Genomic DNA, 16,773 nt, shown 5'->3' on the forward strand with positions numbered 1-16,773 from the left:
ACTGCCTGTTTAGACAGTAAGGTCTTTATAGCTAAGCACATAAAACTAGGTATGTTCTTGAAAGTCACAAGAAAAATATGTGGGCCATCAATGTAACAGCATGATGGAAATAAGAATAATAGTGATAACCGGACAAGCTTTCAGTATAATGAGTGGGGATCCATTAAAATCCACCAGTGACAGAATAAGAGGAGCTCAGAATTCACTACAATTCGATGTGTAATGCCATGAATTGCTGCTTCTCCTTACTTTCAGAAAGACAGTTCAATGGCCTTCTCATGTACTAGCCAGCAGAAGCAGAAAAATAAATACACAACTAGGAGCTGTATTCACAGACAGGAAGTAACTTTAATTAAATATTGTGAAAGTTGAAAAGTTTTTACAGCTTGAATTTCTGCAAAAAAATTATAACAATCTCTACAGTAGTTAGTTTCTCTAACAATAGAACTGTACAGTGTGTGTGTCTATTCAAAAAGATTTAGATAAGAAGGTGAAAGGTTAGTAGTTTCAGAGATGACTTCATTTTAGCTGCATCCTAGTACAACTGTGAGGAAATAGGCATACTTTATGCAATCCAGTCATTGTGAGGCTTCACCTTTTTAAAACTGAAATCTGAACGTTTCCACTTAAAGCCATATTCTGTAAACAGCTGCATCTTTTACTTTGTAAAAGATGAGGGTGGTACAAGGGGATTTTTATAAAGTCCCATTCATCAGATCACTATAAATAGCTGCAACAAAACAAAATTATGCACATTGTCAAAGGATCTTTGGACACTGTCGTAAAAGACTACAAATGTAGATGGCGAACACTGATGTCAAAATTGCTATGATTTTGAGTGGAGCTCTACAAGAGTAATTGATGGTGTCACTGGACAAAATATGGCTTTAAATTTGATTACATTGTCGTGCTGTTGCGTACTACGTGAATTAGAATAATCACTTGGAATACAGAGAAGCAATAAACTGATGTCTCTCACATTTTCCAGTTTTGTTCTCCTTTTATTTTCTCATCATAAAAAAAAAAATCCTGTTTTCTTCCCTTCCCCCAAAAGATCACACTGTGACATTCTAGTGAAAACCATTGCAAAATTCATACAGGAAGCATGCACAGTTGCAGCATCGTTGTAAATGATTTCTTGCTCGACTAGAAAAAAGTTATATTGTTTTAAGGTAACAAAACAGTTCTTTTGTGCTTTTCAATTCCTTTTTTTTTTTTTTCTTAGAATGTTAGTGATGATTGACAGTTCTGGTGCACAGTACAATGTACAAGTGAAATGAATATGATTTGCATTGTTAAGGCATCCAATCTGCTGGTTTATATTTATGTGAAAGACAGAGAAATATACAAGCAGACTTAAGAAAGAAAGTATTTTCATTGAGTTCTATGAAGTTTCTCCCCATATTTAATGCACAAAAATGCGTCACTCCAAAGAGGAGAAATCCCATGCATATTAATAGAGTAAAACAGCATTAGTTTTTGTTAAGCCTCAAAAGCAAAGGATACATTTTTTTAAAATCTACATAACTAAATGCTACAAGAATAATATGCTACTTTTTGCCATATATTGGAAAAAACTTCTTAACTTACAAATAATACAAAAATAGACAATGGCTTTTGGGTGGAAATTAAAAAAATGGAAGCATGGTTTTAAACAATACTAAAAAAAAACCTATAAATGAAATGTTTTAAAATCACATTTAAACAGCTAATACAACGGTGAATGACCAAACAAATCAGCACTTTTTCACATAGCAAACATACACAATAAAATAAATTGGGGTAGGGGGAAAAAAAGCAATGTACAAATTCCAAAGATAAATACATTATTTATATGGATATTTTACAAAATCCCCTTTAAAACAAACAAACAAAAAAAACAGAAACAAAAAGCTTTTTTTTTCTTTAATTAATTTTGCAAGTATGTGCAAGCTAAAGGTAGTGAGCTCTTTTTTTTGCAAAATATGCAGTAAAATTCTTTTTTGTGATATTGAAAAACTGTCTTAAGACATTAAAATGTATAAATAGAACAACAACTTTGGCAAAAAATCACAAAAAATCTACAGTATTTATAACTACATACAAAACACAACAGCAAAGAAAAAATATCAGGTAATGCATCTTCAGAGCTTTGCTGCCTCTTGGACTAATAGTTTTTAAGAACACTTCCCAGATAATGATAGCAAAATTCTTGTAAAACAGAAGCTATGGTTTTGATTCGAAACCTTCTTAACACTCCCACCCCTCCACCCCCCCCCAAAACTCGTGTTTCCACTTACTATTCAAAAAGCAGTTACCTGTTGCTTAATATATTATGATACAAACTGAGAGGGTCGACTGATATGGCACCAATCCTAGTGGGAGGGTGGCAGAAGCGCGGGTGCTTCGAGCCGGCTGCTGCGAGTGCAGCGGCACGGGGAGGGGGAGGCTGACGGCGCTCCAGGGTTTTAGCACTGTGTCTAGAGGCACTGGATTTGCAGCTCAAGGGGAAACGTGCTTGTTGGTTGCATCCTTACCTCCGCTTCCACCGACTTTCCTTGTGGCATTATCTACACGATTATTAAGCCTGATATTAGGGGTTACAAACACCCCCCCCCCCAAACCCACCCTCACCATCCAAAAATATCACCTCTCTAGGGAGTAACATCTATTGAATGGGAACATTGAAAATGCATCGTATTAGCAAATCACCACTGGATAAGCAACCGATATAAGCCGACCCTTAATTAAATGGCCATAATTCTTCTACGAAAAACTAACTGGCACTTCTATTCTGTCCCGTACAGACTTGGTTGTAAATGACACCACTTCATTTTTCTTTACACAGCTTTAAAAAAAAAAATCATAAATTAAAAACATGGAGTTCCATCTCTAGTGTCCCTCGCATACTTGTATGACTTATAAAAGACAAATGGTGTTGACTTAAATCAAGCCTTAAAAAAACACAAAAAAGAAGAAAAAAATGAAAACAAAAGCAAGCCCCCACCCCACAAAAAAGTGGATTTTTTTTTTTTATCAACATACAATAAATATATCTCCCATGTATTTGGGATGGACAACTTGAATCAACACCTTGCAATTGCAGATTGTTAATTTCAGTATTTGCAAGGATGGTGATTTTTGTTTTCTTTAAAAATCCGCAGTTATTGTAAGATTCTTCTTTATTTCATTTTTTTTTTTTTTAAAAAGGCCTGAGTAAAAAGTTCCACTCTGGGACTTGTATCAGATTCACTCTGAAGCAGAATTCAACCTCTTCATTAATAAAATTCTTCAAGGCAATTCTTTCACATGGGGGGAACAATCATGCCAGATATAGCTGTTGCAAGGAGAAGAGAAGGAGAGAGGGGGAGGGGGGGAAAAAAAAGTAAGTTACTTTTGTGCATTATAAAGCAACTCTAAAAATCCTCAGAGCTTTTAAACATTTACTAGCAATGTACTCAGCTGTACTGTGAATTAAATTTAAATTTAAGTATCATCCCGTAGACACAACTGTGTATGCATTAGTCCCAAGAAACCTGATTCTGATCTGAAAGTGGTTTAATTGTGAGTGACTCTGCTGAAATTAGTGATTTTCTTCCAGAATAAATACATTTCACCTCATAGAAGAATCTGCTCCTAACTTAATTTTCTGGTTTTTAGATGCAAAGTCTGGCTATTGCTAAAAATGATTAGGAGGCTTAAACTTGAATCAGACATCGTCATACATTCTATTACTTTTCTAAAAGAAAAGCAGATTTTTGCTCCACGTATGAGCAAATGGCTAGAGTCCCATAAGCCACCAGTATTACAGATACCATAATGTGTTTGTCACATTATACACACTGACAGTGGATCATTTTCTTAGCCCAGTTTTCCTCACAAGTTCAGTATGCAACCTTGGGAATTTGTGCATGCATTTTCAGAGGGCCCGAAAAGGACTTAAACCCTTGAGCCCATTGCTCCAAGTTACAGTGGAAATCTGTCCTTAACTGAGGGTTTAGCAGACCAGCATCTCATGGTTTTATCATGCTTGTAAAAACATTAATTCAGTAGTATGTTAATGTTGATTTAGAATGTCCTCTCTGTTGGTTAAGTTGAATCATCGGTGTTTCTTTATTATACCTCCTAACCTCATTTTCTGTGGAATCACCATCTCTCTTAAAGAAGAGACATTCATTAAAAATCAACAGGCACAGTCTTCCACCTAGCTTGACCTCCAGCTTGGTCTCCCTCTGTTCACCAGGGCCTCTCTATAGATCAGACATACCAAGTGCCCGAATGATAGACTGTGAGCAAGCACATCACTACAGGAGGTAGTCATGTAAGTTTATGATGAAAGCTGTAACAACAATGCATCTTTAAAACACCGGTCATACAGTTATTTGCAAAAAAAAAGGTAGAAAACAGATTTGCCTTCAGGTTGGCGGCACTTCATGGGCACATTATTTAAATGCTAGAACTGCCTGCCATCTCAGACATCTGGACATGTAATTTCTTAAGGAAGAACTCAACCCTGTGACTGGTGCTGATTCATTGTGCTTTAATTACAGCTGCAATTATTTGATAAGAACAGAGCCAAAGTAAAAGACTCACAGATTTGGGGTTGGAGGGGGAGAGGAGGGAAATGTTTTCTCCACAAACACCACCATATGTGCAAGAATTACAAGTCTAATCAGCAAGGGGAGAACAGCTCGAGTAAACTGCACTGATTAAATGAAATAAAACGAGAGAAGGAGAGAATGCAAAACACATCCACATGTTTGCAACAGGCCATCTTCAGAGGTGACATGTTGCAACTATACAGCAGTATTTCAATTTTTGGAATTTATCATCCATAAATTTTTTTATGTGGAATCACTGTACTGGTTGTTTTTCACTCCACGTAAGGGCTCTTCAAGCAGCGGGGGGAATGAGGATAAAAGGGATGGCGAGGCTAGTTACCTTGCTTTAAGCCTTACAGGAAGGCACTCAAATGAGTGGTAGAGAGGACACCACTGTGTCTTAGATGCTACCGAAATGTGAATATTCTTTGCTGTGGCACTTCCCAACATGGTGCTTCTTGGCTCTGCCAGAGATAATCTGAGGTTTCACTTTCATATTAACTCCACAACTTTGCCATCATCTCTTTCATCTTAGATCATAGGCTGATGTTGATATTGCTTTTTAAAAAAAATCCTTGTCAATTTTATAAACAGTGGATGAAATAGCAACAGCTATGTTCTTTTTTTTTCCTTTTTTTTAAAAAAAGAACTTCCCATAGGATTATATTTCAAGATTATCTCAAATACCAAGTCCTGAGTGCGCACAGTCAGGATGTCCTCCTCAGTACATGTGAGTAAAAGAGTGGCAAACCCTAACCCAAGAACTGCTGGTGCAGTAGCCCTGCTGCACTCCACTGCTGCTCTCTACTCTGCTCTCAGGCTTCTCATGCTGTGTGCCAGGGTATCCCCATGACTTTCTAGCAGCACTTTCAGCGATGTCTCTATCTCACACACACACCTCTTCCTCCATCCTTATCCCTGCTTCCTCAAAGAAGCACCTACATGGGGGGGCCAATAAAATGGGCTCTGACAGGGAGGGAGGGAGTCAACCAGACTGCAGTTGTCCTCTTGGCCTCCTGTGAGGCAGCCACCCTCAGCTAAAGGTGAGACTGTAATTTTCACTGAAAAGCTCATTTGGGCAGGGACCTAAAACACAGCTTCTAGCTTCAGTTCGCCTTCAAGCCCATTGTATTAAACCGAGTAATTTGAGTTTCTTCTGTTTCTTACTCGAGGATAATAATATTTATCCCTATTAGTAATGCCCTTGGTGATTTGTGGACGGTAGTCCTTTAGAAGAACACAGACATGGCACCACAGCGCTGGTATATCAGCACTGTACGTTACAGCACAGAGAAGAGCAATGCTGAGAAGACTGCTTCCTTCTCTACTGCTCAGGTGAGCAAGGAACAAAAGAGCTGGGGATGGGTGGAGCCTTCCTATAGGTGGTGAGTGCAAATGAGCAGAGTCAGATGGATAATTAATTCTCTGTGAGTACTACTTCAACATTTTTTGTCTTTTCCATCCCCTTCAAAGCCCTACATTTAGGCAAAATTTAAAACAAGAAGTTGTTTTGTCTTAGAAAATGATGTATGCTTCAGAAAATGTTAAAACATGTTTCCCCCCAAAAAGCTTCTCAAGTTAAGAGATTCATTAAAAAAAAAAATCAGTTTTCACCAAAAAGTCACCAAGAACTGGCTTTCTCTTGGGACAGCACAACTGTCTACCCTGGATAAACGCCCAAATGAAGCTGGCATAACTGCAAGTCCTCAATTCATGACTCTTAGACATTTCTCCATAGTTACATATCAACCATGCACCTTTTGCCACTGAAAACAAATGGTACAGATGTAGATCTTTGCTCAGTTTTTCAAGGCATTAATGTTTTTGAAGAGCTCTGATATTCTGAATTAAATTACAAAGCAAATGGCAAAATGATATCTTTTCTGCCTAAAAGCCTTGATATTTCCATTCTTTCCAAGTCTTCATTTATATCACTCTACTTTTATTCCATAAGTGCTACATCTAGTCATGTAAATTCTCTCCGCTGTAGCATGTTATTGATCCTGAGAACAGAGCTATCAGTGGGAAACAGTGTAGGTATGAGATCACAAATCTCCAAAAAAGGGAGGGCAGAGAGAGGAAAAACTCCCACCAATGGGCATTATTTCCCCCATCATATACTAATTTGTATTTGCCGCTAGCAAATTACAGAAATAATGTATTTTGAGTTTTACAAAATGGCATGGTAAAGAGAACAACAGATAAGGATGGCTGTTGTTTTAGTGAGTTCTGCTGATATCTAGGCTACATAAGGAAAGCTTGATTGCTTTCTGATGTATCCAGAAGCCCAAGAGAGATAAGACAGCCTCCTTATACACGGTTGTTTATTTAAGCAATAAGACACAACAGGCAGTGCATTTCTGAGTGATTATTACCAGCCTCGGGTAGTGTCAGAAGGCACAGGGCTAAAGGCTGTGTGTCTTTAACTTACCAAGAAGTTCAGCGATGACCTAGAAATGAACCGTCTCTCTCGGTGTCTCATTCCTATTATGAAAACTGAATTGCTAAATAAAAATTAGGGGAAACACTCAGATCTGTGTGGTTTCTGGGCATTATGGATCTGGATATGACATAATGAGGAGGCAATCAGTAATCCCCAGTTGCGTCTGGCATCTCAGCTCATTCCATAATTGCTTTTCATAATACAGTATGTGGAATCTGGGAATTCCACGTCTTGTGAAATGAAAAACAGCGCTTTAAAAAGCCTTCTCCTGTTATTCGCTTTTTCTCTCTAACCCAGACACCAGGCTGGGACAAGGTGACAAGAAGAAAGAAACATTAACATGTTCAAAAGCTTCCAGCAGCCAACTATTAGTTCCCTTCTTGTTTGTTTGTTTTTTAATTCAGAGATGAAACATTTTAAGCTGGCGCCATTAACATTTGCAGCACGTTGGCAGTGCCAAATTTTTAAAACACAAAAAATGCATTTTCTAAACACCGTGGCTTGTCTAAAAACTTTGTTGTGCTTTATTCTTAACACAATCTATATCTATAACAAAGTTCTGACTGCAGGTAACCATGTTCTTCGGCTTATATGTTCCTAGTACTTTCGCAATTTCTCTGTGTGTGCATGTTTGTGCGCACATCTGCAAGGATTCCTCCTCCCAATTTACCAGTGTAAAATGCCCTGAGGACAACGCTTTTCTTTAGTCACAATAGATCCGAGCTTTTATGAATGAATTCGTTCCACTCTGCCTGCATATAGATTTTTTCAGCTGTAATGGTGCTATCAGCATTATGACCGCAAGCCTGGCGTCTCTCTTCTCAGAGGCCGCGGAGTGACATGTGGAGCCTGGGGAACGGTGCCCTCCCCCCATGCAGGACAGCTCATTCTGAATATGGCTTTAGAAATAAAGGATTTTTATTCTCTGCTTGGTGCTCTCTGGATAATTTGCACAGACACGTGGAAAGGAAAATAGACCTCAGGTCTGGGGGAAGCACAGCGCATACCACACAATCTTTCCCACCTCTGGCACAGTTGGAGGCAGCTGGCTACATCTGCCTACGAAAACTCCTCAGTCTAAGTGAGCATAAAAACATCTCTCTCAGCACGCTAATGTGTAGTGAGGTAATTATACAGGAAGGTTTAGGCACAGTGGTGTAAAACAGGCTGAACCAAACAATGAAGCAGGCAGCACTGGTCTTTGCAGCATCCTCAGGCTGACGAGCTTTTTTGTCTGTCACTCCCTTGTCTTGCATCAACACTTCAAAATGTATTTAGGTGCTAATACTGGAATACTTTGTAATGAGAGGGGAAGGGACACTGAAAAGGAGCAGCCCTGTACTACCAACAGTTGAAGAGGCTTTCAAAGAGACACAGCACCATTTAGGGAATTAACTGGCACACAGGTACATTAATCAGTGCAAACTAATGTTTGTCCCAGTATGAGTTAAACTGGAAAATGCTGCTGTTAGTTTGTAATGTGTCTTCTATTTATTAAAGGCAAAGGTTTGTGCCAAGCTCTGTAACAGTCTATTTGCTCTCAGTAGGATTTCTGCACAAGTGTACTATGACAAAAGGAAAAAAAGGAAGGGAAGATTGAGTGACGTACTTCAGGAGAAGGCCAGCCCCTGGAGAGACCCTGCAGTGGAGTACTTGCTAGAGTCCACAAAAGACTGGTCTGATAATGGACGACAACAGGGAATAAGAAAGGAAAGAAAGAAAAAGGATGGTATTAGTAAGCTGAAATATTACTCGTCTTTATCAAAACAGTTGGTCTGTGCTTTAAAAGACACAACCTCTCAATTCAGCAGTATTAGTTGAGTTAGAGATGGGGTGGTTGCCAAATACCTGCAAGGTACTAGGTGGGCTGACAGTGGATTCGTTACTTTTTACAAGAGGAAAGTTTAGGACAGAGACCACCAGGTAGCCCCCACTGTCTTCCATCCCCTGTGACAGCAGCTGACTCTTTGTCACTTAGAGCATGGCAAGGCACTGGGAACTCACGGTTTGGCGAGCAGCTGTCTCTGCTGCCAGAGTTGGTGTCACCTACCTTGCAGGCTATTGCCGTTGGTGCTGGTGCAGGTGGGAGGAGGAGAAGTTTGCGGTCTCACAACAGGCGCAAAAGCACTCTTCTGTTTCACCGCTGAGACCATGTTGGCTGGTGAGAAGGAGAAAATCCCAGAGGAACTGCTACAGTTTGAGGGGAGGCTAGTGGAGGAGGCCATTGTTGGACTTGATGGCACAACTAAAGGAAAAAAAGACCCCCAAAAGGGATTCCTTAGTATTAGATAATCAGCAGGCTGTAGAAACAAAAGACTCCTGCTTCTTGGATGGACTGAGGCTAATTTCAAAGGGCTGTGGCCTTTACTGCAGTTAGATTTCTGGTTGTTCGCAAAGTGTAATCAGGCACTACAAGAAACCTGCCTGTTTCTTTTTGTTTTGCAACTGTTCACGAGCAGTAATTCTAGGTGCTCTCATAGACTCCTTTAATTCTGTTACTGCAATCATTTTTTCTTACAATATCCCTGGCCCACCAGCCTATTTCACATTATTCCAGTGACTGGTAACACACACTGCTCCCATCAGAACTTGAAATGGTTTTGTGCAGGTTCACTCCTAGGTTACAAAACTGATGGGTGAGCAGAGTGGTTAAAGTACAAATCAAGACCTGGAATTTTAACTTGGAAAGGTCTAACTTTTTAACAGGTCTCCCAAAACCACTTTTCTGAGCTGTGCTTGCCTTGTAGCAAGGCAGCTCCAGGAAGACGTATTGGATTTCAGACACACCTGCTCTTAGCAGTAACCCTGCCAATCTGCTTCTCTAATGTCAGCAAAAATGGTTAGAATTTCTTCCTCTCCTAAACACTACATGGACTAGGGTTTAAAAGAAGTTATCTGAAGAGCTGGAAATACATACATACTTGCTTATTTTTTGGTTCAGGAGGGGTGAAAAGGGGAATTGAAAATTGCTGAAGTTATAACACAGAGGCTGTCCAGCATGGAGCACTCAGCGTGATGGCCGCTTTGATAGCTTTTACATCTTTGGTCTCCTGGCACTAGTGTTTTCAGTGTCTGTTGCACAAATAGATGTGTGGATGACTGAGGGAATTCACACTTTTCTTCTATCTCCCAATGGGTGAAACCATTAAACCTTTCTCACAATGGCCACACGTGTTTTCTCTGTTATAATGACCAGTATCAAGGCAGTCTCCAGCTTCCATGTCTCCATCAGCTTTGGAAAACTTTCTCCTGTGGAGACCTCCCAGGAATCCTCAGTGTCATGAAAAACATTCATACTTCTTGTGTGACCATTTTACTTATGCACAGAGATGGAGCTGGCATTTCAGATCTCACTTAAGATTGAGAATTTTGAAAATGGAAGCCTCTTTTATAATGGGCAAGCGAAGCAATACTCCCAAAGGATCCATGACCTGTCTGAATACAGTCAATACAACTTTTCAAAGCCATTGATTGGAATCTCTGGATATAACTAAGTAATGACACTAGTCTGATTTACATCAAATGAAGATCTGGCATTAAGTACAAGACTGAATAAAATGGGAGTCTCTGTTTTTTCTGAGCAGATATAGATGTTTTTAGATGGCTCTCCTTTTTTTTTTAAGAGCTAAACTGACTGTTCAAAATGAAAATGCTATATTGGAGGTTCAATTTTTAGATCGTATATCCATAAATATCTAGTATGTTACTGATAGTACAATATATATCTTTGGTTTGTGTCTTTATCATTGAGATTTTAAATGGGTTTGTTCTGTAAAAATAAAGCCAAATATTTTTATTGTCAGACAGCATTCACAATTTCCCTTCTTTGTCCCAAAAAAGTCAAGGACCAATTCTTGGTAAGAGCTCATGCTTTCATTCTTCTTCTTGCTTAAAAACTATTTATATACATGAGGGGGCTATGAATAATTAAATATTATAGAATGAAATTCATATCGTTTGGGCTTTTAATTATTATTTTATTTGCATTTATGTAGATAAAAATCACCGTATTTGAGTTCTTATTTGAGAATCTGATATCATATTTGTTAACACTGAGGAAATCAATTAATGGAAATTAAATGTTCAAAGTTTCACAGTCTGACAGATACAATCTTAGTCTGAAGTCACTCTATGTCTGGAAGTACTTGCTAAGGGAGAGCAATCAAAGCACCTAAATTGAATTGCTACTATACAGCAATTAGTTTATTGATTTAATTAAGAATGCCACCTTTTAATTTTCAGGTCATGATTGAAGCATTTTCTGATTCAATGGATTAGGCATTAGCAGAATGACAGATCTACGAAGAAAATCTCCCAAAATATAAATAGAATAAAGAATCAGGGCTGGGAGGTGAAGCGCTATTCTAAAGAGGACTTCGTTCATAAATATGAAATAATACACTGCTAGAGTATTTTAAATGCATTACTGGCATCTGCTTCCAAAAAGAGATGTCTCATCAATCATGTTATATTATGAATTCAGACTGCATAGATTCTGTGACAGTAAGTTCAACTTAATAAGTAAGGTACTTTGTAATACTACTTGCTACATTATGATTAGAGTACAAAAATAATAACTGGTTAGCAGTTCCGAGGTTATAAGTACTAGTTATGTGGGCAAATATTTTCTTCTAAATTTGGAGCAGCTAAGCTATGTTATTTTTTAAATCAGAGTTATTATCCTCTTTTTTATTCTGAATTCTAGCAGTGCACTTCAAAATAATTCATTACTGCTGTTAATATTACTGAACTTAAGATTTGCTGCATAAACTTTGATATGTTCAGCATTCTGTTTGCCCTGTCCACGCTAGGGTCCGAGTCTATAAGCCTATTTATATGACCAGACTTTCTAGTCTGATTCTGCCTCTAGCTTTCTACAGATGTCAGTGGAACCTATTATGCAACATGAGTAATGTCCGAGGAACTGGGCAGGTCTATTCATTTAATTTCCTCATCTGAGTAGCGATTACCGATCTATGTGAGCAGTGGAAGAAGACGTTCATAGGCTCTTACCAGTAGAAGCATATTTATATTTAAACAGGTTACTAAACCTTTAAAATCAAAATGCAAAAAGTTAGTCCTATACATAAATATTTTTGTAACCGGGATTGTAGACCATAAGCTCTTTATGCTACGTAATATATGACTTCTGTGACTTGAATCTTTCTGGCACTCACTGTACAGACACTAAAATACAAACTCTAAGTGCCATGGTCATATATTACTGACTAATACTAAGCTCTCAGTGAAGTCAATATAATACCTACTTACAAAGAAAACAGAGTATAAGCAATCAAGATTAGGCCCAATGGTAATTCATAATTTCTATAAGGTTATGAATATTTTTGTTCAGAGGTCTTGGAAACATCATTGTGCAGCTTATGGAAACATCAATCTTTGCCAGTATTACAGTAAACTTCTCTGCCCTTGATATCTTACAGTTGGAAAAAACTATTTTTCCTGTAATATATCGTTTGCCAATTCTAGAAAACAGGATGGCATAAGTGACAATTTCTGTTGGAGTGGATCAAAAGTTGTCAGTACACAACTTTTTATTGGAGTGGGTAGGAAAGAAGGCTATGTTGAGAACAGTGCGTCTTATTTACCGAGTACATGTAAAGTTATGAAACTATCAACCCAAATCACGAGTGATATTATTCTTTTTCAGCTCTTATGAGACTCCCAAATAATAATAATAAAACAGAGAAGAGCATTGCTGGCAACAGTAATGTCATTAAAGTGCTTCAAAGGTCACTGCCTTGGGGAGGAGAGAAAGGACCAAGCTCTGCTTCAAGTGCTCAAAATAGAAACTAAATATTGAGTATCACAGAAAAGTCACCATCTCTTCCTAATGAAAATGTGCAAAATACAGAAGAGCCGTATCATACTCACTGGCATAGGGAGAATTGGCAGCAGATCCATTCAGGAAGGTTGGAGAACCGCCTAAATTTGACATTCCAGCATTCCCATAGCCATTCATGCTTGTTGTGACAGAGTTATAATTTGTCTGCTGAGGGGTGGTGCTTGGCACGTACCCATGAGGTGACACGCTGCTTGAGTTGCGAGTAAAACCTTTTGTGGGGAGGGAATACATTTAGAAAGCGGAATTAGCCCGAGAACAGTTTCTAAAACAAACAGTGACAAGCAAGTAACTCAGGCCTAGCAAGGGAGCTGCCCGGCTCCAGCCGTGGTGTGCATGGAGAGGGCTAGTACTGACCACCACCAGACAACCCAGACTGCGAACGCTCACTGCCTGGGTCATTGCCGATGGGAGCATGAAGAGGGAGGAGGAAGGCTACCACTTCCACAGCTCCACAGGAAATCCATGCCTTTGAGCAGAGATGACCAGTGGGCATTACAGGAACACTCACTCTAAAAGAGCTATTTGCAGGAAACAACGTGAACTTTCAAGGTGAGAAGTAATTTAGGGTGCCTGACTTAGGGAAAATTGGAAAATGTAGGGTATATTTCTCATAGTAGTAGCATATCTTCAGTCTTTCTGTTCTGGTCTGATCATTATGTTGGTAGAAAATGACTGGTAAATTTGGCTCAAAGTTAAAAACTGAATTTCCACCTTACTCTGAAAATGAGAGTTGAGGAAACTCATACTTAGATATCCAAAATGAGGATTTGTTTCTAGAAGCACGGAATTACAAAATGCATCTTCACTCCTGGAAAATGACATACCAACTTTTCTTCCTTTCACATAGTACATCTGTAAAATGCTTGCTATCATCTAAAATAATTTCTTGGTGTAATTTTTTGGTGCAACGCTCACTAATTTTTCTGCCTGTCTAGAGAACAGCCTCATTCTACCACTTTCTCATTAAAATGGATTTGAAGTTGGATAATAAATAGAACTGAGCAAAGGAGAGGGGAAATTGCAAAGGGTATTTTGCAAAAATATTCTTCACTCTTTTTTTAACTGTAGAAATTAAAACAATACTGATTTTATACTGATTTTATAAAATACTTTATTTTAAAAATGAGAGAAGCTCTGAAAATGCCTTTGTAAATATTTGGTTTTTTCCTACTTTCAAAATTTAGAAAAATCTAAAAATCTGAAAAATACCCATCAGTGCTAATATTATATCTCTTGCAAAACAAAACAAAACAAAAACCAGAGAAATACTCAAGGGATACATTTCTGTTATAAGGAAATACTACCTAAGGCCCAGACTCAGAGACTGTGCATGCTCAGGGAAATCTATAAGCAAGTACTTAAAATTAAGTACAGGCTCAAGTCCACAGAAATCCTTTTAAAATTAGTGGGATTTAAACACAAATGCAAGTGTTAGTTTGAGTTAAAAAAAGAGATTTAGATACATGCATAAGTGCTTTTCCTGAATTGGGGCCTATGTCACTAAACGAAAGAGGTTCTCCAGACAGTATTGCATAATTCAAAGATTGTGCATGTGGTATGGGACGGTGCCTGCCTAGGCATACTCCTAGCATTTGGTTCTGAACAATCGCTCTTTTGGCCTGCTTTGTGCATGTTTCCCTGACATTTAGCAGAAAAGATTCATAAAGAGAGGAAGACGAGTCTTCTCCTGACCCTGATTGGTGGCCTGCGAGGCTTCGGAAACATTGACAGCTAGTTGACCGCTAAAGGAATTCACTCCCATCATTCCCGCATGGACTGACGTGTTAGCAAGGGCAGGGAGCTGGTTGTGATTGCGGGGAACACTGTAGAGGGCTTCTGCAATGTCTGCTGCTCTTTTCAGGATTATTTCCTAGAGGACAAGAGGAAAAAAAGAATGAGAGTTACCAATTATACTCTGACAAATCTTTTCTCTGATACTCAAATAAAACATTTCACTGTTCAAAGGCAAAAACTAGATGCTTTTCTTTCCAAATCAGTGAGCTGACTGACAGTTAATGTTTATAGATCTGCCGCCCCCATGATAAATCCTGACATCTGTGGTAAAAGAGTTGGAAGTTTCAGTCCCAGTGGCCAAATATCTGTATAACAAGACCAACTGGCTAAATGGGACTGGAGCCCAGACTTATTCCACCTTAGGGCTAAGATATCTTTACAGTAAGAGTGAAAAATCACTGGTGGCAAGACATAATGCATATCATTGCCCATATTATACAGTCTCTGGTGACAATGGACAAATGTCTCCAGGGTTAATAACATGTTGTTTTTGCAAGCACTAAATTCACACACTTTAAAAAGAAAACAAGAAAATTAACCCCTACTCCAGATATGACACTGTCCCATATATTTATTTTTGTTTCACACTATAGTGTTGTATAGCTTTAGCCCTTGATATATCTATACATCTAAGAAATAGCCATGTTTCAGAATTGCTCAAGTAGAATGCATTTACCTGGTTATTATGTGGCATACCATAGAGTGCTTCTACTAAATCAGCAGCCCTCTTAAGTATTACTTCCTGTCAATATAAAAACAGATGTGTTCCTCTGAGTTCAATAAAGTCTTTGTGGGGGAAATAAATGTTAGAATCTTTTATACTGTTCTATTAGTTGCACCATGTTTTGTTATTTTTTTTTTCCTCCCACCAGGTAGACCTTAATTGTAACAACTCTCAGCAAACACTGAATGGTGTTAAATCACTAGTTCATCCTATTCACACACACACTTAATCAAGTCAAAAGGTGAGAATCATTGGTGCTGCAAAATAAAATACATCACTCAATTGTCTCTACCATCTGCACTATAAACCACTCATCGGTTTATTGCAGAATACAATTCCTGAGGTCATTTGCTAGATTACTGCAATCAATGTCATTCAGAACATGTTATGAATCCCTTCAATGTGTTTATTTTATTCTTAATTGCATACTGCAGGAATTGTGACCTTACCCAGCAGGCCACATTCAAAAGATATCCAATCAGTCCTATGCTACTGGTAATGCAACATCTCAACTCCCTTGGTTTGTATCCTAATACAATGGGTCAGAGCCAGGATCCATGTATACAAAATGACACAGAAGAGGAAAATATATGCAGTATGAGGGAAAAGCCCAGTACCATGCAGGGTTTCCTGGGAACATTCCCTGAACGGACAACAGTATTTAAAATGGTCTGGGATTTAGTTCTCAGTTTTGGGCATAACTTTACTATTACTTTTTTTTTTTTTTTGGTTCACTTTCCTATTTGTTCATATCTTTTAATTTCTTTTTACTCAGTGGTCTAAAGCATTCACCTCTCTTCTTCTTCACTTAAACACTTCTTATAGTATTTTAAACTGGTGTCCAAATAATAACAGCATTTCTTCTGTCCTTACATTTTACAGTGCAAAAAAATCTCTAAGAATAATCCTGGAAGAAAATCTAAAAGTGCATTGTAGAATTAACCCTGAAGAAATTTATTTTCATATTCTTTCAGAACATCTAGCAGATCCTCAATTGCCTGATCAAAACCAACGCAGACCATCTTTTAAGTAAAACAATGTATTTTTTCCTACTCCCAGTCCTTCAATATTGCTTTAATACACAAACATGATGCTATTCACCAAAGCATATATCTGCAGGTAGCTTACAAAAATAGTACCATTTCTGAGAATTTTACAGTTTTCTACAAAGTTAAACTTTATAACTTAAAATATTTTACACAATAGCCATATTTTACACCAAAAAGAAACAGTAATGTTCAATTTTCATATACTGTAGACTCTGATCAGAAAATAGAGATATAATTGCGTTCATTTTGCTGTCACCATAACCTCTTCAAAAATCCTTGAACAACTCTTCAAATGACAAGCTTTTAGATGCATATTAGCA

General features: G+C 38.2%; 1 protein-coding gene across 4 annotated transcripts in view; it reads right to left on the reverse strand.

Moving 5' to 3' along the window:
• Nucleotides 1-328: 328 nt before the first annotated feature.
• EBF1 (EBF transcription factor 1) overlaps nt 329-16,773 on the reverse strand; it is a 276,025-nt gene continuing 259,580 nt past the window's right edge. For all 4 annotated transcript variants that reach the window (XM_064520935.1, XM_064520934.1, XM_064520933.1 and 1 more), the window contains exons 12-16: nt 15,357-15,422; nt 14,579-14,756; nt 12,916-13,095; nt 9,074-9,268; nt 329-3,316 (exon numbers count right to left, since the gene is read on the reverse strand). In XM_064520935.1, the coding sequence (XP_064377005.1) occupies nt 3,285-3,316; nt 9,074-9,268; nt 12,916-13,095; nt 14,579-14,756; nt 15,357-15,422 (651 nt within the window). In that variant the 3' untranslated portion in view covers nt 329-3,284. The remainder of the gene's footprint in view (nt 3,317-9,073; nt 9,269-12,915; nt 13,096-14,578; nt 14,757-15,356; nt 15,423-16,773) is intronic.

This window comes from Dromaius novaehollandiae, chromosome 15 (genome assembly GCF_036370855.1).
Source record: "Dromaius novaehollandiae isolate bDroNov1 chromosome 15, bDroNov1.hap1, whole genome shotgun sequence".
NCBI lineage: Eukaryota > Metazoa > Chordata > Aves > Casuariiformes > Dromaiidae > Dromaius > Dromaius novaehollandiae.